This window comes from Populus alba, chromosome 17 (genome assembly GCF_005239225.2).
Source record: "Populus alba chromosome 17, ASM523922v2, whole genome shotgun sequence".
Taxonomy (NCBI): Eukaryota; Viridiplantae; Streptophyta; class Magnoliopsida; order Malpighiales; family Salicaceae; genus Populus; species Populus alba.
The window spans coordinates 13256411-13279089 of NC_133300.1; the positions used below are offsets into that span (position 1 = coordinate 13256411).

At 32.5% G+C, this 22679-nt stretch overlaps 2 protein-coding genes across 2 annotated transcripts; both read right to left on the reverse strand.

Moving 5' to 3' along the window:
- Positions 1 to 1902: 1902 nt before the first annotated feature.
- Positions 1903 to 9568, reverse strand: LOC118049551 (probable ubiquitin conjugation factor E4). Its single transcript, XM_035059581.2, has 16 exons — positions 8578 to 9568; positions 8286 to 8490; positions 7877 to 8028; positions 7543 to 7792; positions 7269 to 7421; positions 6578 to 6781; positions 6321 to 6433; positions 6098 to 6212; positions 4777 to 4866; positions 4469 to 4672; positions 4275 to 4370; positions 4005 to 4127; positions 2924 to 3016; positions 2615 to 2779; positions 2437 to 2526; positions 1903 to 2319 (listed from the first exon to the last, which is right to left on the reverse strand). Exons 1-16 carry the CDS (start codon positions 9402 to 9404, stop codon positions 2140 to 2142), a joined length of 3060 nt encoding a protein of 1019 aa, XP_034915472.1. The 5' UTR covers positions 9405 to 9568; the 3' UTR covers positions 1903 to 2139.
- A 9310-nt stretch (positions 9569 to 18878) lies between these two features.
- LOC118049569 (phosphatidylinositol 3,4,5-trisphosphate 3-phosphatase and protein-tyrosine-phosphatase PTEN1) lies at positions 18879 to 22072 on the reverse strand. Its single transcript, XM_035059607.1, has 7 exons — positions 21785 to 22072; positions 21263 to 21439; positions 20933 to 21046; positions 20257 to 20466; positions 19531 to 19770; positions 19207 to 19308; positions 18879 to 19058 (listed from the first exon to the last, which is right to left on the reverse strand). Exons 1-7 carry the CDS (start codon positions 22070 to 22072, stop codon positions 18879 to 18881), a joined length of 1311 nt encoding a protein of 436 aa, XP_034915498.1.
- Between the last annotated feature and the right edge of the window lie 607 nt (positions 22073 to 22679).

The window sequence follows — 22679 nt, forward strand, 5'->3', positions numbered from 1 at the left end:
ATTCAGAGATAAAATCTCACAAGAAATAAATACAAAGTAGGAATATATTATAAATGGAAAATATACCAGAGTTCTATCACCGGAACGCTAATAGGAACTTTGCCGACCACCATGGCAGCAGAGATTTTGCCACTGGCAAATATATTTGTGTTTGAGAGTATTTTTCTACTTTTCGTTTATGAATTGTTATTCGTTGGGTGAGGTTTTCAATACTTGGATTCATTGGGTGAAGTTTCTGATACTTAGATTTCATTTAACATATCTAATTTATTATTTTGTAAAATTTAGTGAAAAGTTGTATATAACAACAAATGATAATTAGTTAAAAAATTAAAGGCATCTACATGCAATTAACTTTGATTTTTCAAGCGTGCCTAGTAATTAACGCATAACAAATCATTAAGATAACAGCTTTTTTATTCAAATACCATCTATTGCAAATTAAAAACAAAAGAGATAAAAAAAAAATGTTTTATTCACCTAGAATTATCAATATACGTTGTATTGTATATAACAAAGGAGAATAAATTTTATTTCACTTAGGATCTGGGATCATTTTAGATTTTTTATCCAAATCTTGGTTAAAATGTTCTAGGTATTTCATTCTAAATTGATAATTTTTTTTAATATTTATCTTTTATTTCTTTTATTTTTTTTGTATTTATATGCATCTTAAGTATATTGTAAGTACAAAAATCATCTTAGTTTTTAATAGCGCTGATTAAATGATATCCAAGATTATCTTAAACCTTGAATCAAATGGAATGCAAATGTAATCTTTAGTTTTTTTAAAAAGAAATTAAAATATTCTTTGAATATCTATATTGATAATTTGAAGTTATTTTTAGATTTAAATTGAAATCTGAATTAATATTTTGAATTATATATATATATATATATATATATATATAATCTCAAAATAAAATGCTAAAATATTCTGAAATCAAAATTTATTATTCCAATAATAAAAGTAAAATGTTAATCAAATGAAATTGACAACTTGATTGGAATAAGCTTAATACTTTTAAAACCCTCTAAAACCAATAAAAAATCACAAAAAAAGCCTAATAAAAAAAGAAATAGGTTTGGCCCATTAATTAACAAAATAAAACCAACCAAACTAAACTAATTGCCAGTTTAGTTCAGTTCAGTTCTAAATCTAAAAAAAAAAAAAAAAAAAAAAAGAGAATAGTTATGTTATTTTTAAAAAAAGTAAAAATCAAACCGAAAATCTTACCATAGCTCTACTCTTAGATATGATTCACATTATTACTTGAAAACTCCTGCTAGAGGTATGATTCCCTTTGTTTGGAGGAATCTAAGTACTTGCCTACATCGCAGAGGATTAACCTAACCATCTAGAAGTTACCTAAGTGATTCTGTGCAATTTAAAACTCAAAATCAACATTATTAGATTAGCTAAACATACATATTCTACAGTCCGCAACCAAAAAAAATAAATAAAAAAAATAAAAAAACTAATTAAACCAAAAAAAAAATAAAAAAATTCTAAAAAAAAACTAATTAAAATTTTTTTAAAAACCAAACAGTTTGATTCAGTTTTATAAACCTAAAATTAAAAAAATCAAATCGAACTCAAACCAAAAAACATAACTGAAACAAAACTAAAAAAAACCAAGCAAAACCAAAAAAACCAAGCCAAAATAAAAAAAATTAAACCAAACCAATTTGAACCAGTTTTATTATAAAAAACCAAACCGAACCAAAACCAACCAGTTCAAACCAGTTTTTTCTTTTAAAAAAAAATAATTTTAGTTTAGTTATATTTTTTATAAAAACCAAACCAAACCCAAAATAATCAGGCGTGCCATACTCACCAGTTCTTCAGGGGATTTCTAGCAAGCAACCTGATAAAATGCAATGCTTACGGACACTCAAAAATAATATTTGAACAACGTCTGCGCCATTGTTGAATTAATTAAATGCCTTTTGTACGCATAATTAAGTTATACACATCCAAGAACATTTAACACCGGTCTGAAGGTAAGTATAGCATATGCTGCCTACAACCTTTTCAGCCCCCCTGCCAATATCACTAATTTGTGGAATTTTTTTCTTTGATTTGCAAAATACGAATCCCTGTTCATCATTCCAAATTCAAGAATCGACAGCAATATTCTAATCAATCAACATTTCTTCAGTTGTGGTTTGGATTGTTTCTTTGGCCCTCTGCAAGCTAAAGTCTTCCCCATGCCTCTTTAATTCTTGGGACCTAATGTACTCATCTATTCTTGCCTTCAACTCAGTGTTTGAAATCAGCATGTCCACAGTAAGATGTGATCGATTGAAGGGATCCGTCTGCACTCACATGAAATAAATTAGTGGACTTAATAAAGTGAATAAATTTGTGGACTTCGTAAAGTTTAGTATCATTGTCACAATTTGATAAAAGGTATGAACAAGTGAAAGATGTACATTGTCACTCAGAAGATGCCTTAGAATGACAGGCCTGTCAACTGTGGTTTTTGAAGAAGGCAAAATCACCGGATCCTTCATCAAAGTGCACTGCAAAAAAATGCATTATGAGAATTTTCAACATTCGATATATGGACCCCCAAGTTACTGCTCTTCCCAAAAAGGTATAACAATGTACCTGAATTGGATCAAGGAATTCTTCTGGTACCTCTCCAAGGGTAGCTTCAGCATCCATTGCCTCAGAAGCTGCAACCTTGGTTTTTGTACCGAGCTCAATAAATTCCTGGACGACCCTACCATCTTCACCAATTCTCCGAAGGACATCAGCAGCAGCAGTAAATAACTAGAGCAGAGAAACAGTGTCACAATGTATTCAATCAACTGCTAAAATTCAGAACAGAACAAAACCGAGGTAATTCTCTCATGAACATTTGATTCTAAAATCATAAATGAAAAGCTTATGGAAGCTTTGCAACATTGAAGTTACCTGCTCATTGTATGATCGCCCATCCTTCAAGATGGCAGCTGGGAATATGTTTTCAGTATCACCCCTCGCCAGATGAACATATATATGGACAATCTTCAATGAATCAATAAAAGACAGTTATGTTCATCTTAGAGGTTCCAATGACATTATATACAATATCCTACAAAGGATTTAGTTTGACAGTAACATGGCTATCAAAAACAAGAATGCATGTACTGATTCCCCCAGTTAGCTTTGGTAAGATGATTTCAGATTTCATTTTGTATAGATTCAGAATCAATAGAAGTAGGGATTCACTCATGAAAGTCCACAGTAACATGACAAATTAAAAAATTGGTAATCACAGTTATTTTACTCATCAATAAGCCAGATGAAACTCATTGTGAAGCCATGTATATAATATACCATGACCAAATGGAGAGCTATTCAATCCAAGGTTCAGAATCCTAGAGTTCAAAGTCACAACCTTGGTAAACTGGATCAGACACCTTGTTGAGCTTGAAAATTCACAAGCAAACAAGCATTTATAGCACAGTAGAATTGGTGCTTGAACTGCATATAGAGTCATGTTATTAGTCAACAGACAAGGTACAACTGCACAGTTACCTGCACGATTGCCTCAAACATAAACTTTGGCACCACTTGATAGTGGCCCCGATGAAGTAGGGTACTCAGGAGAGTTAGGATAAGCTCCTACCCCTCAACTTTCTTTTGCGTGAAGTTGCTACTATCAAGACTGGAACCTACACCCTGTGGTTGCAATCTAATGGCATTCACCATTGTAAAAGCAATAACCTCTAAACCAAAATCTAAACCCAAAGGCAAAGAAGCAATAGGAGAAAATTCAAGAAGAAAACAAAGGGGGTTCTGGAATCACAATTTTGCGTGCTAAACCAACTTAAGTTGTTGTTTCAGACCAAAAAAAGAAGAAAAGAAAAGGGAGAATTCAAAAGTGCAAATTTGAACATCATGTTAACCTGTCAAAGCAACTGCTTTGGACAAAACAAAAGGGAAAGGGTAGAAAATTGACAGCAGTAGCAAGAGAGGGCTATCAAGTGTGAAATTGGACAATCAAACTAACCTGCTTAAGCAACTGTTTTGGGCGGAATTCATACTTTTCAGGGTCTTTCAGGGTGAGAGATCTCCTTTGGGGACCCACAAGTTGTAACAAGAAGTAATTGAGCATGGTGGCCACTCTGTCAACCTGGCAGAAAAAAATATTTATTCAAAAGCATTTAGGAAGAATTTTAACAAGGAAAAGCACATTAAAAGCTAATGATGAATGTGGCTATCCTGCTTGTAAGTGATTACAGCAAAGATATGGAGGCTTAAAAGTATAAATATACCCTACCATCTCAGGAAGCAGGAAAGGTGCTGTAATTTGTTCTGATGTAAATGTCAGCATGCTCACATCTTCATTTGCCAACTTCATATCAATGCGGATGATCTGAAACAGCCCAGAAATATCTACCCAATTAAGTATTTTGACTTCACGATAAATGCGTGGACAATGACAGACACATATGCATGAGCATACAAACTGACATTCTCTTGGGAATGGAAAAGGCGGGTTCTCTCCTGTCTCTCTTGAGCTGGTCTTCGCTCCCATTCTGTGGTGTTGGACATCTCAGCTTCTAACCCTTTGATTTCAAGAATTTTGTTCAGACTTTCATCAAGAAGATAGATGCTGTCGTTGATCAGGAAGTTCAAAAATTTCAGATAGACACCCTTTTCCTCTTCCTTTGCAATCTGGAACAACATAAAACAGTCACATTTGTCTTTGCATGTGTGTGTGTGGGAGAGAGAGAGGTTTTTAATCAACCAAAAAGAGTTGAAGAACACAATTGTACTACCTTCATCCAAATGTTACGATGACTAGGGACCTGCCACAGGTATTCAAGAAGTTCAGCAATATTATGCCGTATGTTGAACTTGTCAAAGAACTGTACCAGATGCGACAAAAAATCAAGTATTAACATGTAATAAATGTAAAGATGCTTATTTTCAACATTTAAGACAGCACAAAATATGAGGAACGAAAATTAGAAAATAAATGAACAGTAATTGGAATTAGAAGAAAAAAATGACAAATCAGAAAAAAATAATCTAAATGTAACAGCTGGCTGGAAGTGGTTCATAGAAGAAAATACTTTAAAAGCTCAATTTACCAAACCAGCTGGTATGGAAAAGGAAGGAAAGAAAAGATCTCTAGTCTGCACGTGCATGCCCAACCTATGCAACCAAAGAAAATCACAAGTTGACTGTTATGACAATGACCGGGCAGAACCTGGTCACCTGTGTTGCTAAATGTTAAAAGACGAGAGGGGGAAAAGAGAGGCAAGGGTTTCTTTCACCATTTATTTTGGACAAACCACCCATCAATCCAGACACTCCTTGACTCTTATTCAAGAGTCTGGGAATATAGCCAAAACATCTCAGTTAATCAATTTAAAGAGCAATCAAAGTTCTACAAAGGCATCACCTTCCCATGTTCATATTCTTCTGACTTCGTATTTTTCATCTACAAAGAAAGTAATCTAATAGAGAGTAATCAAGATACTCAATTCACCAAATCTCTTTACATAGAGTGGTCTAGTCAATCGGACTTGAAATAATTGTACCAGAAGAAAATCATTTTGATCGAAGACTGCATACATAGATTCAGATGTTCAAGCACTGAAATAAGAAGAGCAAAGACTCTGATAGTAGTTAACAAAGTACCAGAAATCAGAGGATAACTAGAACTGTTACTTAAATAGCACAAGAGGAGTATCCTGTCATCTAAAAGCAAGGAGTGAGTAAATGGTTCCAGAATTGCTAATCAGAAAATTAGTGAAAGAAGGAAAAGAATATCTTGCTGTTTATATTGAAGATTGATGACAATGCAAGACATCATCCAGTCCTTGCCAATAACAGCCAAAAAGTCACCCTTACTTCTGTGAACTCTCAAGCTTATTTGTCAAAATTATGTTTAAATAAAAGTAGTTCTTGCTCGCAGGGTCTTTCTTGTACCCATCTAGGATTACAGTTCCAATAAGAAATAGATGCTGAGTAAACCAGCAAGCTTTGAAAGGCAATGGCCTAAAGTGACTCTTCTTTATTCCTTACAGTATATATAAACTCTAGCACTGAAAACAATCAACACTTGGAAACTCAAATGTTAGGGCAAGTCACCTGTGTGTGAGAACCTGTGAATTCAATGTCAACATAAAGCTTCAAGAGGTTCCTCACAAGATACTCAAGTGACAAATGGTGCCCTTCAAATAGAGAAGCTGTAGCAGATGAACCACTGCAAATGGAAAAACCAGGTGCTGTAATTACCTAACTTGAAGTTATAAATTTAATCAAAATCTCCACAATATTTTATACTTGCAAAGTGAAATTAAATATATATCACCTTCTCCGTGGCATCCAGCAGTTCAATACTTCAACCATCTTTGCTCTTAAATAAGGATTTCTAATATATGTTGGACTTGCCATGAACATGATAATGAAATTCATAAACTCATCCTGCCCAGCAAGAAAAATAGCAAAACAGAACACATCAACAAGGTAACAGAATTTCATAGATAGTGCCCTTGCAAAGAAAACAATATTTCCAATATCATGTAAAAGACAGAATTGCATGGTAAAACATTTAATCATTAAGCCTACTAGTGAGACTCCGTCCAAAGCTTTTGGAATCCGAGAAGCAAAGATAAGTAATTCCATGGCATCTTCAACAAAATGCTCCGGCATCGAGGCAAATTCCTTTGGGCAAGTTAATGGCAGAGGCATTTTAAATCCACCAACCAAGTTAACCAACCAAACCAACATCAACCGGTAGAAAGAAAGTGCATGCTGAATAAGTGCTCCATCCTTTAAAAAGAACAAAAGTAAAGATCAGCAGAATAAAAATAATAGCGAGCTATTTAGATTGGTAAGTTCAGCATTCCAAGGACAAACAAGCCATTCAAAACAGATGAGAAAGGAGCACATGCTAGGGATAGAGGAAAGGGGAGCTTTCACATTAAGCTGGTGAAGTTCTACATCTTCAACAATGAACATACTATTCAAATAGAAAATGAGAGAGAACAGGGAGAGGGATGGAGGGTAAGAGAGAATTGAAAGAGAGGTGCTAGTTTGGGCAAAGAGATTGCCCCCAACCAAAGAAAATAAAACAAGAGAGCCACCCAACTGATGACGCTAACAGAATCATCTTTCAAACATGACATGAATAAAACTTAAGCTCTCAAACCCCTATCACCTCACAAGAGAGCCAAACTAGACACAAACTTCCAATGTTCAAGACTAGCTTCCAATATGTCAACAGCAGGTGGGGTACAAGAGAGAAGAGGTAGGGTACCCTTAATATCTGAGCTTCATAACAAAGCTTTTCTTGTGAATACAACTCTATTTCTTTCTCAAGACGATCAATATCCAGCTGCAGCTGCGGAGATGGTGTCTGCTTTTGCAAGGCTTTAAAGGTGGCGAGTGTATCTTCACATCTAGAAATGTCCTGACATGATGTTTATTCACAAAATTAACTTGGGAGGCAGACAAATATTTTCCTTTGTCAATCAAAGATGCGGTAACAGATTTATAAATCCAAGTCCAGATACAAAGCATATATGCATTACCTGAACTAGATGCTTAAAGTCAGAAAATGCTTTCAACAGACCCAAGTTGAGCACCCTTGCAGTCATAAAGAAGCACTCACAAATAAATGAGTATTTAACCTTTTCACCACTGTAACCAGAACTGGAGGCTTCTTGAGATTGTAACAAGCGATTTTCTTCATCACTAGAGAGTGCAGAGACATCAGTTTTCCGAGGAGTATTAAGCCATTCAGTAATTTCTTCTGATGATGCATGTAGAGCTGTCAACCCTCTAATGCGTGAAGAAAACCAATAATTAGGAACACCAGGAAGATCAATAATGTGATAAAAAATGATATATTAAGCAGTTCATCACCTTATATCCAAACGGTTATTGTGAAACACATAATTTGGATCAATTTTGTCTTTTTTCGACAAATTTGCATCTAGGAATGGTTCAGAGAGCCGAAGCATGACAGCACTTAGATTGACAAACATGCCAGAACTTGCACAAGATAAAGGATCAACCTGTGACAGTTACACGACACTGTTAATGCACAAAAACAATTCATGAAACCTGAAAATCATTGTCTGTCAGAGAAAACTATCATGCAAGTTCCAGTTTAGCAAAAAGATGTCAACTTTTGCCTTTTCTGAAGAAATCGAACAAAATAAATACCCACATGTTGATTCATAAGTAACGTTACTAATCAAGATAAAGCTTTCAACAAATCATATACACTATAACTACAGCTCAAAAAGTTCCATGTACAGGAGATACCTACTTGTATATGAGCTCTTGTTGCATTTCTATTTATCACCTCAGCGAGATACTGAAGAACACTCTCACGAGTATCACTATTTTTAAGTAGAGCAAGAAGCACTTCTGATAAACCATCATATAAATGATTAATTAGAGTCTTAATTGTAGTAAATGAAGATAACAAATCAGCCTGTCGACGGTTTGTTGCATCAGAGAAACACTGCTGCCTGCCATTTTAAACCAACAACAACTCAATGACACAAACACAAGAAGAAATCAAAACCCAAAAAAAATTCACACACAGAGACACTCACCCAACATCCGGCTCGCTCTTAAAAATGGTATTATCTGGCAATGCACTCACATGAAAAAAAGGACCCAAAATACTTGTCATTTCTATGACTCTCCCATTTACATAAGCCCCTGTCGGAATCCACCACTTATGACTAACAAGTGATTTAGCACCAACGTTAAAACTAACCAAGAACAATAAAGCCCTCAATGGTTGTTGAAAATTCCCTAAAACAGAAACCTTTAAAACATTTCCTCTCAAGTCCTCGTATAAACCCTTGAAAATCGGATCCAAACTATCAAGATCCCCTTCTTTGAACAGCTCCTCCAAAAACCCCGGCGGAGGCTGAATTCCACCACTATTAAACCCATCAACCATCGCAAAAATCAACGGCAGAACCGGTGAAACATTCGAGTTCCCACTCCCTTTAACAGCATTCGAATCATCCCCAAACAACTCAGGATTTCCCAAATGAATCCTACAATAAGAAACCGACAACTTCTTCAGTTGCCTGATCGACAATTCCAGCTCTGATTTGACAACTTTGTCCTTCATATTCGCGATTTTCTTCAACTCATCAACCGCGCGGCGGTAACAACCTAAGAGGTAATTGAAAGGAGGTTCCGCGTTAGGGTTTTGGACAGACAATCGATCGATTAAGACACGTTCGATCAAGTCGCGGTTGAGTTTCAAGTCTTTGCCTTCACTGAGAATCTCAGCAGCAGTCATTTCTAAGTAGATAATTCGAGGATCAGAGGAATCGGTGAGAGAAATTAAGAGGATTTTGCGGACGATTATGTCCTCTATTTCTTCGAGAGATCTTTGAGGTTTATTTGAGGTTGTTGCCATGGTGGATGGATTATACGGTAATAATTAACAAAAAAAAAATAATAATAATGATCTTTTAATTTTCACCGGAAAGCATTTTGAGGATTCGTTGGGAGTAGAAAGAAGAAAACTTGAGAATCCGAGAGAGAGAGAGAGAGAGAGAGAGAGAGAGAGAGAGAGAGAGAGAGAGCCAGTGGAATGACTTGCGTCTGTGTGTGTTGAAGAAAATGAACATGATTTGAGGTGGTATTGACTCTATCCTATAAAAGAACGGTGTCGTTTTTTAGGTTGGGTTGGACCTGGATAAGATTGTGTTCGGGTCAAATTATGACTACACTGCATTTTAAAAGTGGATTTGAAATATTAAATTAATATAATTTTAATATTTTTTATAGTTTTAAATATGTTAATATTAAAATTAAAAAAACTTATTTTAATATATTTTCAAGTAAATAATATTTTAAAAAAAATACATTGCACCACAATATCAAATACATATTAAAAATATTGTATTTGAAGTCTGCATCATGGAACCACAAATATCTCTAGAACAAAATTATTAATTTTGTTTTGGTTAATGTTTAACCTTTATAATTGGAATAATACATTTAAGTTTTTGAGTGTTTTAATGTGGTATGTACTTTTCATATATATAAATTTTGGAATTATATATATATAATTCTAAAATTTAAAAATTTCTTTTTAGTAATTATTAGATTATTAACCTGTGTTATATGCCAGACATAGACACGTAGGAAAAAAAATTAAATCACGTAGGAGTTAACCTGATGTGACCTGATGACTTGATAAGTTTAAAGACAACTTGAACGACTGGTAAAAATATAGTTTGATTAAAAAAAATTTAAGACAACATTCTTTATATATATATATATATATTGAGACAATAACATATTGGATTGACCCGGGTTAACCGTTCAAATCCACAACTCGGATCATGAGACCATGGTAACCCCAAATAAAACAAATTATGAAGTTTAATTCTTAATAAACTCATAGTTGAATGATGAAATTAAAAAAATATTCAATCTAAAAAAAATACAATAAAACAACCTAACTCTACTTGGGTTAACTCGTAAAATACTTGACCCGGGTCATAAAGACTGATATAATTTTATAAAAAATAAATGACAAAGACTAATTCATAATCAAACAATTATTGCAGATGTTGAATGATGAAACTGAAAAAAAAATAGATAAAAAATCAAGTTAATTGGGTTAACTCGTCAAATTAGTGACATGAGTTATAAGACTGAGATAACCACAAAGAAAGTAAACCACATCAAATTATGATGTTTAATATCTAATAAACCAAGTATTTAAGGATGCAATTAAAAAAAAATAGATGTAAAAAAAGGCAAAAAAACATTATTCACAAAACAAAATAGAAACATCTCAGCTAAAATTTGGTTGAGAAAACTATAATGAACTGGGATTCAGAGCGAGATAAAATTTGTTTTAGGTTGTTCTATATTTTTAAATAATATAAGATATACCATCCATTCTAGATAGAAAAGAACAGAACTGACAACATTTCTTTAAAACAAACTAGATCATTAACTTGTGTTGCGCTACTAGTTAGTTTAATTTTTTTAACATAAAAAATATTCAAGTGTTATTAATTTATTTTCTAATAAAAAAATAGTCATAAAATCAAAATATGATATATATTAGATGACATCTTTTTGATATATCGATACGATAATATATTGGAAGACATTTGTTTTCAAATATTAAGACTGTAATGTATTGGATCGGCCTAGGTTAACATGTCGAATCTACAAACCGGATTATGAAATCATGATAACCCTATAGAAAAAAGTTTAAAATAAATTATGAAAGTCACTTCCTAATTAACCCAATATTGGAAGACAATTAAAAATATATCAAATAAAAAAAATAGAAATAAAAAACTACCCAAGTCAATTTGGGTTAACCTGCCAAAACCATAACCTGAGTCATGAAATCAAGATAACCCCGTAAAAAGCAAATAAAAAAAAATACAAAGCCTAATTTTCAACCACCCATATGTTGAAGAATGAGATAAAAAAAAATAAATTAAAAAAGGGGCAACAATAACAACCCAAGTTGACTCAAGCTAACATGTTAAATCTGTGATTTAAGTCATGAGATTGAGCTAACTTCATAAAAAAATATATATATTATGAAGCTCCATTGTTGATAGATCCATGGTTAAAGTTCGAAATCGAGAAAAAAAAATAAATCTATGAAACCAAGATAACTCTAAAGAAATTTTTTTTGAAAAAACACAATTCTCAAATAACCTAGTATTGAAAGATGAAAATAAAAAAGAAAATAAGATAGAGTTGTTGGAGGGTAAAATTAAAAAAAAAATCAATTACGAAAAAGACAAAAAAATAAATAGAGTCAACTCGAGTAAACTTGTCAAACCTGTGATCTAACTCATGAAATCAGGATACCCCAATGAAAAAAAAATCAAAATAAATTATGAAAACCATTTAATAAAAAATTCAATAAAAAAATGACCTAAAAAAATAAATAAAGTCAACCCAGATCAATCTGCTCAACCCACAACCCGAGTAATAAAATTGAGATAATTTTATAAAAAACAAATTACAAAGTATTTTGAAATCCAATTTCCAGCGAAACCATTATTGAAGGATAAAATAAAAAAAAATCAATTAGAAAAAGAAAAAAAAGACTTGAGTCAACCTAAGTTAACATGTTAAACTCGCGACCTAAGTCGTGAGATCATGATAAATTCGTAGAAAGAGAATCGAAAAATCTATGGCTCTCCTTTCTCATCTATAGCTTTTGAGTTATAAGCAAGAGAGGGGCTATAAGTTTTGTTAATATTATGATTTTGCCATTGTTTTATGTCTTTTAAATAATTATAGGTAATTATTTAAGTTTTTGATAAAATTTAAAAACAAATTTATTTATACTCCTCAACAAACATTCAAGAAATACCTTACTCTCAATTTACATTATTTATTCATTTATTATTTTCTTTCATTTAGAAATTCCATTATAATAGGAGATTTGTATATATATATTTTTATTCCTGACCCCTAAGGGTTCATAATTAAATTTTTTTTATACAATTAAGTATTCATTTAAACTTGCTTAAAATATATTTCACTTTCATATTTTTCTTAAACTTGGAATCCAAGATTTACAGTATGGGCCAAACCAAATTCTTTCTAACATAAAAAAAGGATGCTTATGTGATGATAGTGTTTTTAAAAAAGCAAAAAAAAATCTAAAATCAGATTCATTGACCTGACTAAATCAAATAAGTCCAATTAATTTAATAATATGATTAAAAAATGATAATGGCAGTAGATAAATCAAACAAAAAAATGTTAATAAGTAACTATAAAGAATGAGAGGCCAACATTTAATTAACAAAGTTCAATCTCTAATTAAATTAAATGCTAAAGGATAAAACTAAAAAACAACATGAGCATAAAAAGGGGGGGGGGGAAGCAAAATCAGGTGAATCTTTTAAACTTGGGTTAATATTCTAAATTCACAACCCGTGAAATACTAGACCCGAGCTAATCAAGAAGTTCCAACAAATTTAATGTTGAAGGATATTATTAAAAAAAACATATCAAATTAAAAAAATTATCAAAGTAAAAAAAAAATCATTTAAAAGAATGAGGAAAAAATCTTATAAGAAAACTTCAAGGTTAATAAGATAATGCCTCGTCACAGGTGTGATTTTCTTTGAAGGTATATCACCAAAGACTAATATGATTTATGTGGGCTATAATCATCAAGTGATAATGGAGGACTTTCTATATCATTGAAGATGTGACTTATAATAAGGTCAATTGTTTTCATATATAGTGGAGGGTGTTGCACTTGAAATAGTATAGTTTGATGAAGCTTATCAAGTATCGAGTATGGCACTACCCAATAGCTAAAAAAGCTTTTGGGTATCAGTAATATCCACATAAATAGCCAAAGTATCTTCCTGCTACATCTCCAACCATAAGCATGTTGTTTATGTTGTTTTGTCCTTAACTATGCATAACATGTTAAGCTTGTTTTTCTGAGTGATATTATCTAATATATATTTAGATGATGTTTTTGATAGATATATATAACTTAGTTACTTAAATATAATCAATTGTAAAATAGAAATTGAGAATTAGAATCATGTCATTGGGGACAAGGTGAGCTTTTTTTTTTTTTGGTGAATTGGACATGTGAAGTCATCATTGGTTTGTGTAACAATAACAAAGTAAGTTAGAGTAATTTGGACAAAATGGTAACTACTTTGTATTGAAGTTGTAAATGCTTATTATTTTTGCGTTATTTGTGTAACAATTTTGTTGTAATAAGAAAATATAAAAAATCAATTCCTTATGAGAGTTTTATTTGAATTATAAAGTGATAAAAAATGGTACGACTTAAGCTTCTTTAGCTGATAAAAGGGGAATTTTTTGCAATGATTTTTTATTTTTATTTTTCAAACTCTTCTATGTCCATTTATGTAATCTTGTAAACCTAGAATAGATACCAAGTGTTAAAAAGAGAAGAATGTATTGAAATGTGTTAATGGTAAAAGCAATTATAAGGATAAAAGTCGTTGTTAGAAAGGAAAGTTTTATTCTAAAGTATTATTAATGTCATACAATGAAACTAATATCTTTCAATTATGTAGAGCCATCATAAGCTTTTGTTGCTATCATAGGTGATAAATGGCATAGTATTAAGAAAATAAATATTTTTTTAAATTGTTTTAATTTTTTTTTTCTTTTTCAGTTTAGTAATTTCATTTTTTTTTCTTAATACCTTTATGCGAGTCACTTCCATCATAGATCTTGCTATAAGGATTTTCAATAACAATACATATCAACTAATTGCTAAGAATCATTAAGCTTTGATATCGACTGATATTGATGAAAAAAAATATAATAAAGCAAACAAAAAAAGACATAATTATTACCAAAAAGGGTTATCACTATTAAAAAAACTTAATTCATATTTTATTGATAAATATTTTTTTCTTCTAATTTGTTCTGTATCTTTAATAGATTCACAATTCCTTAAATAGATAAGAAATCAAACTTTAAAAGATAGGAAAACCAAAATCCTATGTCAAATATGAAAGACAATATAAAATTCAAAATTAAGCTAAAATCTAAAAATAAAAAGAAAAAATAAAAAAATTAGCTGAAACATCATATTCCAAGTCTAATTTGAGGGTTTTTGGACCTTAGTTGGTTATAACCTTCTAACCTTCTTATATAACTGAACTTGCAAAATCATTTGATAAAACTTGAGTTTGATCTAATTATTGTATAAAAAGTTATGGGCTTTTCTTATTAGACTATTGTTCTAACCTGAACAAACCTCTTATTAGGCTTAGCTCTATCCCACTATCCATAAATGAGTCTGCTAGGCTTTTTATATGATTTACTAATGGTAGATCCATAGCTAGCTATTCAAAACTATTAGATTCTTTAAACCTGCCTATAATACAAATGAATATCAAAAGATCAGAAGGAACTTTTCATGTTTATGAGGAGTATTCTTTGTCTAAAAAATGGGCCTTTTTTATTTTTTTTTTTGCCTCGAGTGAACTATGCTTAGTTGTTTGGTCAATTAATTATATTCAATGAATATGGGCCATATTAAGAAAAAAAGCTATAAAAACAATTAAAGAGTTCTAATTCTACTAGAAAAAAGAATTCTAAATCAATTTGAAAAATATAACAAATCTCTAAAATTAATATATAGGCCTTATTGAAGGATCTTTTCGACATCCGATGATAATAAAAGTTTAACACTATAAAACATAGACTTTAAAAGCTTCTGTTAAAATTTCAATCTAATCTAACGGTCATATCAAAATGTTAAACTATTTTTATTAGGCTACATATATAACATGTTTGGGCTTCTTTGCAGGCATTACCTTGTATGTTTGGTTTATAAATACCTTATATATATTTGGTCTATAAATATATTTGCTATGTATTTCATATTAGTCCCCTATACTTGTGAAAACTTGACCTTGAGTTAACCCCAAATTCTATATATAAAGGGTTGTCATCATAATAAAGGTAAAAAAAAAAATAATAATAACATTGAAGATTATAGAAATATCCATGTTATTTGGCAAATTGATAATACAAACATTATCATTAATCTTTTTTATTATGGTGTAAAAAGCATATTTTTTCTGTTATAATATACTATACATCCCCATCGAGAATCTTTTTTATATAGAAATACCATCACCCTATCTCATTCCTTGAATACTTTACAAGTGTGTGTCTATCTGCAACTTCCTTGTATTTGGAATTGATATCAAGAAACTTCTACCTTACATCTTCTAGTGTAGCTTGAGCATTTATAACCATCTTCTTAATAGCCACGCTAATTCCAACATCTTTATGAATTGATACAAGATCTAACATATGACTAGGACATTACAAGTACACATTCTTGAATGGTGATTCACTAGTGGCATTATGCTTAACACTATTGTACATGAATTTTTCTTATGCAAGGGCACAATCCTACTACTTTGGCTTGACACCACAAATGCTCCAAATCAAGTTTCAAAGTGTTCGATTTAACAACTCTATTTACCCATCGATTTATAGATGTGTTATGCTACTAAATTGTAATGATGAATCATATATCCTCCATAATGTTTGCTAAACATGACTAAAAAGCTTACTATATCGATAAAAAAATAATGGTCTTTAGCACCCTATATAACACAAACCACCTCTTGAAAGAAAGGTTGGGCAATTGTAAAAATCCTTTTTATTTTGTGTATAAGGTAAACCAAGTGCAAAATCCATAGCCAAGTCCTCCTATATATTTTTTAGGAATAGGCAAATGCATATATAAACTTACATTTTGTTCTTGCCCTTTGGCGGTTTGACAAATATAGTATTTTTGCACAAATTTACCAATATCCCGTCTCAAGTGAGGCTAAAAATACCTTTCAATGAAAACATAAATAATCTTTTTTCACCCCCAAATGACCAACCAAGTCTCCTCCATGCAAATCCTGAATCATTTTCTCTCTTAATGAAATATAAGGAATGCAAAGTTAATTACCTCTCATCAAGAACCCATCATAAATGTGAAAGTCATAATTATATAGGTTTTGACTGTAACTCTTCTCCCATAGCTCATCAAAATCCTCATCATAATCATACAAATCTTTTAAATAATCAAATCCAATGATCTTTATTTTTAAAGTAACCAACAAAGTTGTTATTCTACACAAAACATCAACAAGTCTATTAGAAACTCCAGCCTTAAACAAAGTTCTGATTGGGAACTACTGCTTATAAGTTACCTATCTCATATGCATATCATTATTGATTCTCTTCTAACCATGAAGAAATTTTAATGCCTTATGATTAGAGCATAGCACAAACTCCTTGCCTATTAGATAGTACTCCAACTTTTTTAGAAGTTCAAAAAACAACACAAAACTCCTTATTGTATGCAGACAACTTCAATCTAGCATCACTCAACTTCTCACTAAAAAATATCACATGTATCTTCTCTTAGGATAGTACATCATTAATTTCAACACCATAAGCATCACATTAGATCTCAAATAATTTGTCAAAATTTAAAAGTGCTAAAACCAGAGTAATGCTTAATTTTTCTTTGATCAAAGTAAAGCTTTTTTCTACCTTTTCTCCCCAATTGAACTTCCTTTCCTTGAAGCATTCAGTAATTAGTTCAACTATGCTATTGAAGTTTCATATTAATTATAAAAAAAAGGTAGCCAATTTATGGAAACTACGCACCTCACTAACTATTTTAAGAGCTGGCCAATCTCTAATAGTCATAACCTTCTCCTAATCAACATGTATGCCATCATCACTAATAATGAAGCCTAAAAATAATAGTTTTTTAGATATAAAACTACACCTTTTCAGCTACATATATAGTTTATTTTCATCAAACCTCAAACTTTTTCATGATCAATAAAAATGAAACTACACAAGGACTAATTCTCTCTTGACTTTTCCTATTTCTCAACAACTCCTTTATCTTCTCCTTTAATATCTCATCTTTTTTAGGACTTATTTAATTGTGTGCAGATTTGAAAGGCTAATTCCTAACAGCAAATCAATTTGATGTTGAATGTATCTTATTAGTGGTAATCCATCAAATAACTCATTGATGTTGAATTAGTTCAGTTGTGAGACTCTTGATTCAGGGTTGACGCTAGCTCAACAATCACCTATAGACAATAAATAACTTGTAAATAAAATTTGAAAATAACAGTTGATAGCATGCATGAAATGAATTTAGAAGATACATGGCTAAGATAACTTTTCATTCAAAAAAATGTGATAACGATGATTTTTATCTTTTTTTAAGCATAACCAATCCCTTACTTGAGTCTTTGAAATTAATGCATATTTTAGGATTCATAGTCTTTTCGAAAAACTAGATGGCGACTCTAATAATTTTTTTCCCCCAAAAATCCATCAATGGCCATTTTAGAGGTCTGCTTGTGTTGTGTGTAGTGATAATTGTATTAAAGAAAAAAAAGTTTAATGGCCAAAGTGAACAACAATAAAAATTTTAGGGAACTAAATTGAAAAAATTTGACTAAGAACAATGGAGTGAACAAAGAAATTTGAGATGATGAACAATAACTGTAGAATGAAACACTCACTAAAATATAGTTAATAAAATATACACAAAATTTTGTGAAAAAAACAAACTTGGTTTACAATCATAGGAGGAATTTGTTCTTATTCATTGTTATAACACTTGATTCATGACTTAAGATATCAATTATATAGGTTAACTCCAGTTAATTAAAGTTTTGTTTTATATAAAATAATCTAAATCAATATCATTTTAATTTTTGTTTTTTTGTTTTTTAAAAAATACTCAAAATAACATTATTTTTCAAGTTATATTCCAAGTTGACAAGTCAGCGTGTTGACCTGCATAGCTTACCCTTGTCACTTTTATTCAATTAAAAAATCTCCAAAAGGTCTCTCCTCTGTTTTGTTTACCCACATAATCAGGGTAGCTTTACCCCTTATTAATTGCATATAATTTGTTTTTGGCCTTCTTCCCTGTTTATTACAAAAAAATAAAAAATAAAAAATAAAAAATGAAACAAGTTTTAGGTAATTATAACCAGAGGAATGTTTTTAATAAGTTTTTCATAATCATAATAGGATTAATGTGATAAATCATTCTTAGACTAAACCTAGATTTTCATAATAATATAAATTACAAAGGCCAAGTTTTACTATTCCAACATGAACACAGAGGTTATAATTTTATTACCGATAGAGATTTCTCTATTTCCACAAAAAACAGTTAGTTACATATCTGATCTTCTGCTAAATGCTCTCAAAGTCTGGATTCTTAATTCTATCTTATTCCTAATGCCTACTGTCCATGAAAAAGCAGACAGCAAGACAAATAGACGAGCTATATATGCTGCTGTATGCGTAAAGATATCAGAATTAAGATTCAAGGACAGTCATTACTAATGTCGTCGTCGTCACCACCACCACCACCACCATTAACGTCCTCAGTAAGCGTGCCTGAATGGTTTGAATTAGCTGGAGCAAAGAGCAACTCCAGGCAGAAGGCAGGGCCACATATCGATCTGCCTTTAGTCCCAACTTTATCCAAATCTCGTGTTGAGAACTGCAAGTTAGAGAAGCAAACTCCGATCAACATTCAATCCTGAACCTGATTCTGATGCCCTTAAAGCACAGGTTTGTGATCTTTTTTCTACTCTGGAACGCTGCAGAGGGAATCCTAAACCTGCAAAATTATAACTGATAGAATTTACCTGCAGCAAGCCATTCCTAATGAAAGCTGTGTTGAAGCAGACATAGAAGAGACGCCCTCCTATCATTTTCTGGTAGAATATGACACGCACATCTCCCTTGACCTGCCAATCATTTATGATTAATTTCAATTTACTGGTTTTGATTAAGGACAACAAGTACACAACCTTAAAAGAATGAAAAATGTTCTGAAAATAGGCTTGAGCACATGTAATGGTGTATTGCAGACTGCACAAGACTCTGAAATCTGAATGTGTGGCATAAAATCATATGTAAAATAATTTCATGCACTCCAAAATGTGAAAGATTTGGTCTTTGCAACTTACTCTTATAGGTTCATCAAAATAATAATCAAGAGTGGTCTTCTGGTAGATTATAGGACTCTCTGTGTCCATCTGAACAATGAGGCGCGATTCTGCGGGTTTTAAAGCCTCCTCCTCTTCTTCATTGCCTTCCGTAAAGGAGATGTAATATTGAGGACTACTATTTCTCTGATATCCTTCGATAATTGGTCGTAGGCAACTCTTGGCAACCTCCACAGATGGACGGTACAGCTGACCTGGAATCTGAAAAAAAAAAAAAAAACAAAAGAATCAATATTTCAGATAATTTCATGTGGCTGAGAAGATACAAGTTCTGATTTTCATTCAATTGGTACCAGAATTGAACTCACAGAATCACTTAATGTGTCTTGCTAGGAAATCGAACAAACAATGACTTCATAGCACATTATCAAGCAATTTATTTCCTTTTAATTCTCAGATTGACAAGCTCTTAATTTCCTAGTAAATTACACATGCCAGTTGCCGTCCATGTTTATTCTGCTAAAAAGAGCCGAGTAATATTAGAAATGACCACAGATAAGGACCTGAAGCAAATGCATGTGCCTGACATTAATCTCTAGCATTTTACACTCGCTCCATGAATTTTAAGAATTTCAGGAGATCATACAGTTAGCACTAAAAACTTAAATCTGCATACGGGAAAAAAACCAGAAGCAAGTAAAAAAGCTGATGGGCCTGGAAACCTGCGTGGGAGTGCCCAGTGCTTACCTCCTGCAACTCTGAGACCACAAAGAAAACGGATTCAGTGTTAACCATGTCATAAAGTCGAATTCTTCGCAATTCTCTGATACGAGATTGAGGCAAGATCACTTCAGGAGGTGTATGACCATCGCCTCTATGACTATCATAAACTCTCTTGGGAAAAGAAAGTGCCTCTGCCCAGTATCCCACATAACGACGCTGGCTTGGTATCGAGACCTGCAGAACATGCATGATACTGTGTTTAGCTGCATGGTAATCTATTTCCAAGAGAGCAGACAGACAGGTATTCAAGGGGACTTCGATTCTTCTGTAAGAATCTAATCAGAAAGATAAAACAGATAGTTGTTTACATGTCTGAAAGTTGATTACAGAACAGATTCACCACTATCAGCTGTTCTAACCCAAAATTTAGATATTAGGTGACTCTTCTAATCTAATCATGTTCACTTCAAGATTCTGAGTTATCTACTATACAACTAGGAGCATCAGAGCCAGTCTAATTGCATTTCGAAAGTTTTTTAAACCTTATCAGAAATCACCACATGCTCAAGGTGCTCAGACTCTCCTCTATTTTCCTAGAATCACAAATGCATTTTTTAGTGTAAAAGAGTTTCAGCAAATTGTTGCAACCACTGTCAATTACATTGCATCGTTTTGTTACTGACTGTGTATTGTGACTTACTCCTTGATTATTGGTGGTGCGTTTATTTGCATATAGCTGAAGAGCATCCTCAGGTGTCATGCCACTGTAAACAAGGTAGGCACATACCATTAAGCCTGTTCGACCTTTGCCTGCCTGCAAAATTCATAGGAAAAACACTGAAACTAAGAAAAGAACAAGATAAAGAAAGATCAGCGAAAAATATTACACTAAGATTTTCTCTTTCAGCTTTTAATTCCCAAAACTTTGTAGTTTATGTGAATTTATGAGCACAACAATCATGTTTTACTTGAAAATTCTAACAGCTAAGATAGCACGTATATTTTTTAAAAAATTACAAAACAGTTATACCATGCAGTGTACGACTGCGATATTTCTTGGGTCAGATGATAGCCATGAACCCACACTTTCACAAAAGAGCTTCATCATTTCAAGAGGTGGGACATGGTTGTCGTCGAAAGGATATGTCTCAACACGGCCATGAAAATGTGATGGATCATAAGCTTCCTCAATACACAAATTATAAATCTGCGAAATACCAAAAAAAAGTAAGAGATAATTGATTGATAAAAGAAACAGCACGGGGCAGAATCAGAAGCTAAAACACTATGCATTTAATGGATTGCCAAGAAACAGTTCTGCACATTCCTTTCATGAATCAACATCCCGTACATGGCATTAAAAACAAGTGGAAAGTCATCCAATCCTGAAGAAGAAGAAGATTATGTATTGATTTTATTCAAGTAATGGTCACCAAAACAACACAACGTGTGGCCACTCCATGAGGGAATATCTCGAGAAATAAGCAAGAGAGTTCTGTCAAAGTCATTTTCTTTTGCTTTCCATTCAAACAACAAAATATGAAATAAGCACCTTGTAATGCTCCCCATGCCGCATGTCCAGTACAGATTTCACCTGCCAGAGAGGATTACGATACATTGCTCGCACACGCTCTGCAGGGAATGACATTGCCAATATACGACCTGTGATATAAGACATGTCAAGATCATAACCAGCAACAAGCATTCGCCTTCGATGCTTGGATACCCAGTTTCGAATATAAATACTCTTGGTGATACAATTAATCAATGAGAGTTGAGCATGAGACAAATCCGAGTTCAAAGCCTTTCCTGGCCCCTGCTTCGCAAACTTCAACCCCATCTAGCTGATAAAAAAGGGCTCCTTTGAGATGCCAAGGAACCTGCTTAAAAAGACAGAAGATTTCATATGAGCTACAGCCAAAATGCACGTATTTTGATCTACTTAGAAGAACCAGACTCTGCAACGCTGAAAATGGAATCATGGCGAGACATTCGGTGGCTGACAAGGCACCAAAAGTGCAGCTTCTGTTCATCGATGTAACTATCACTCCTCTAAATTAGTTAATATAATTACACCAACCCCGGTTGATTAATTAAAGCTCTACTTCAATTTATCAGGCGTAAACATTACATACCTGAGTTGAACATGGAGCTACTAATTCTATATCAAACGCTATCTAGGGAGGGTCTAGAAACCCTAGAAAAAGCTAGCGAAGGGCACGCAGGAAAGGTGTTCAGGCAGGCCAGCAGAAGCAGATGATGATGATGATGATAATGTCCATGTTATTTTTTTGTTGTTGCTATTAAAGTGAAACGAGAAATCCTGTAGAACTTGGACATTGAGTTCCTAAATTTGGCGGAAGCTTTTCTGGCCTGTTATCTCTCAGCCCTTTATTTGGAGACAAATAAGCCGTGACCTTAGGGCTACTTCTAAAACCCTATCTATC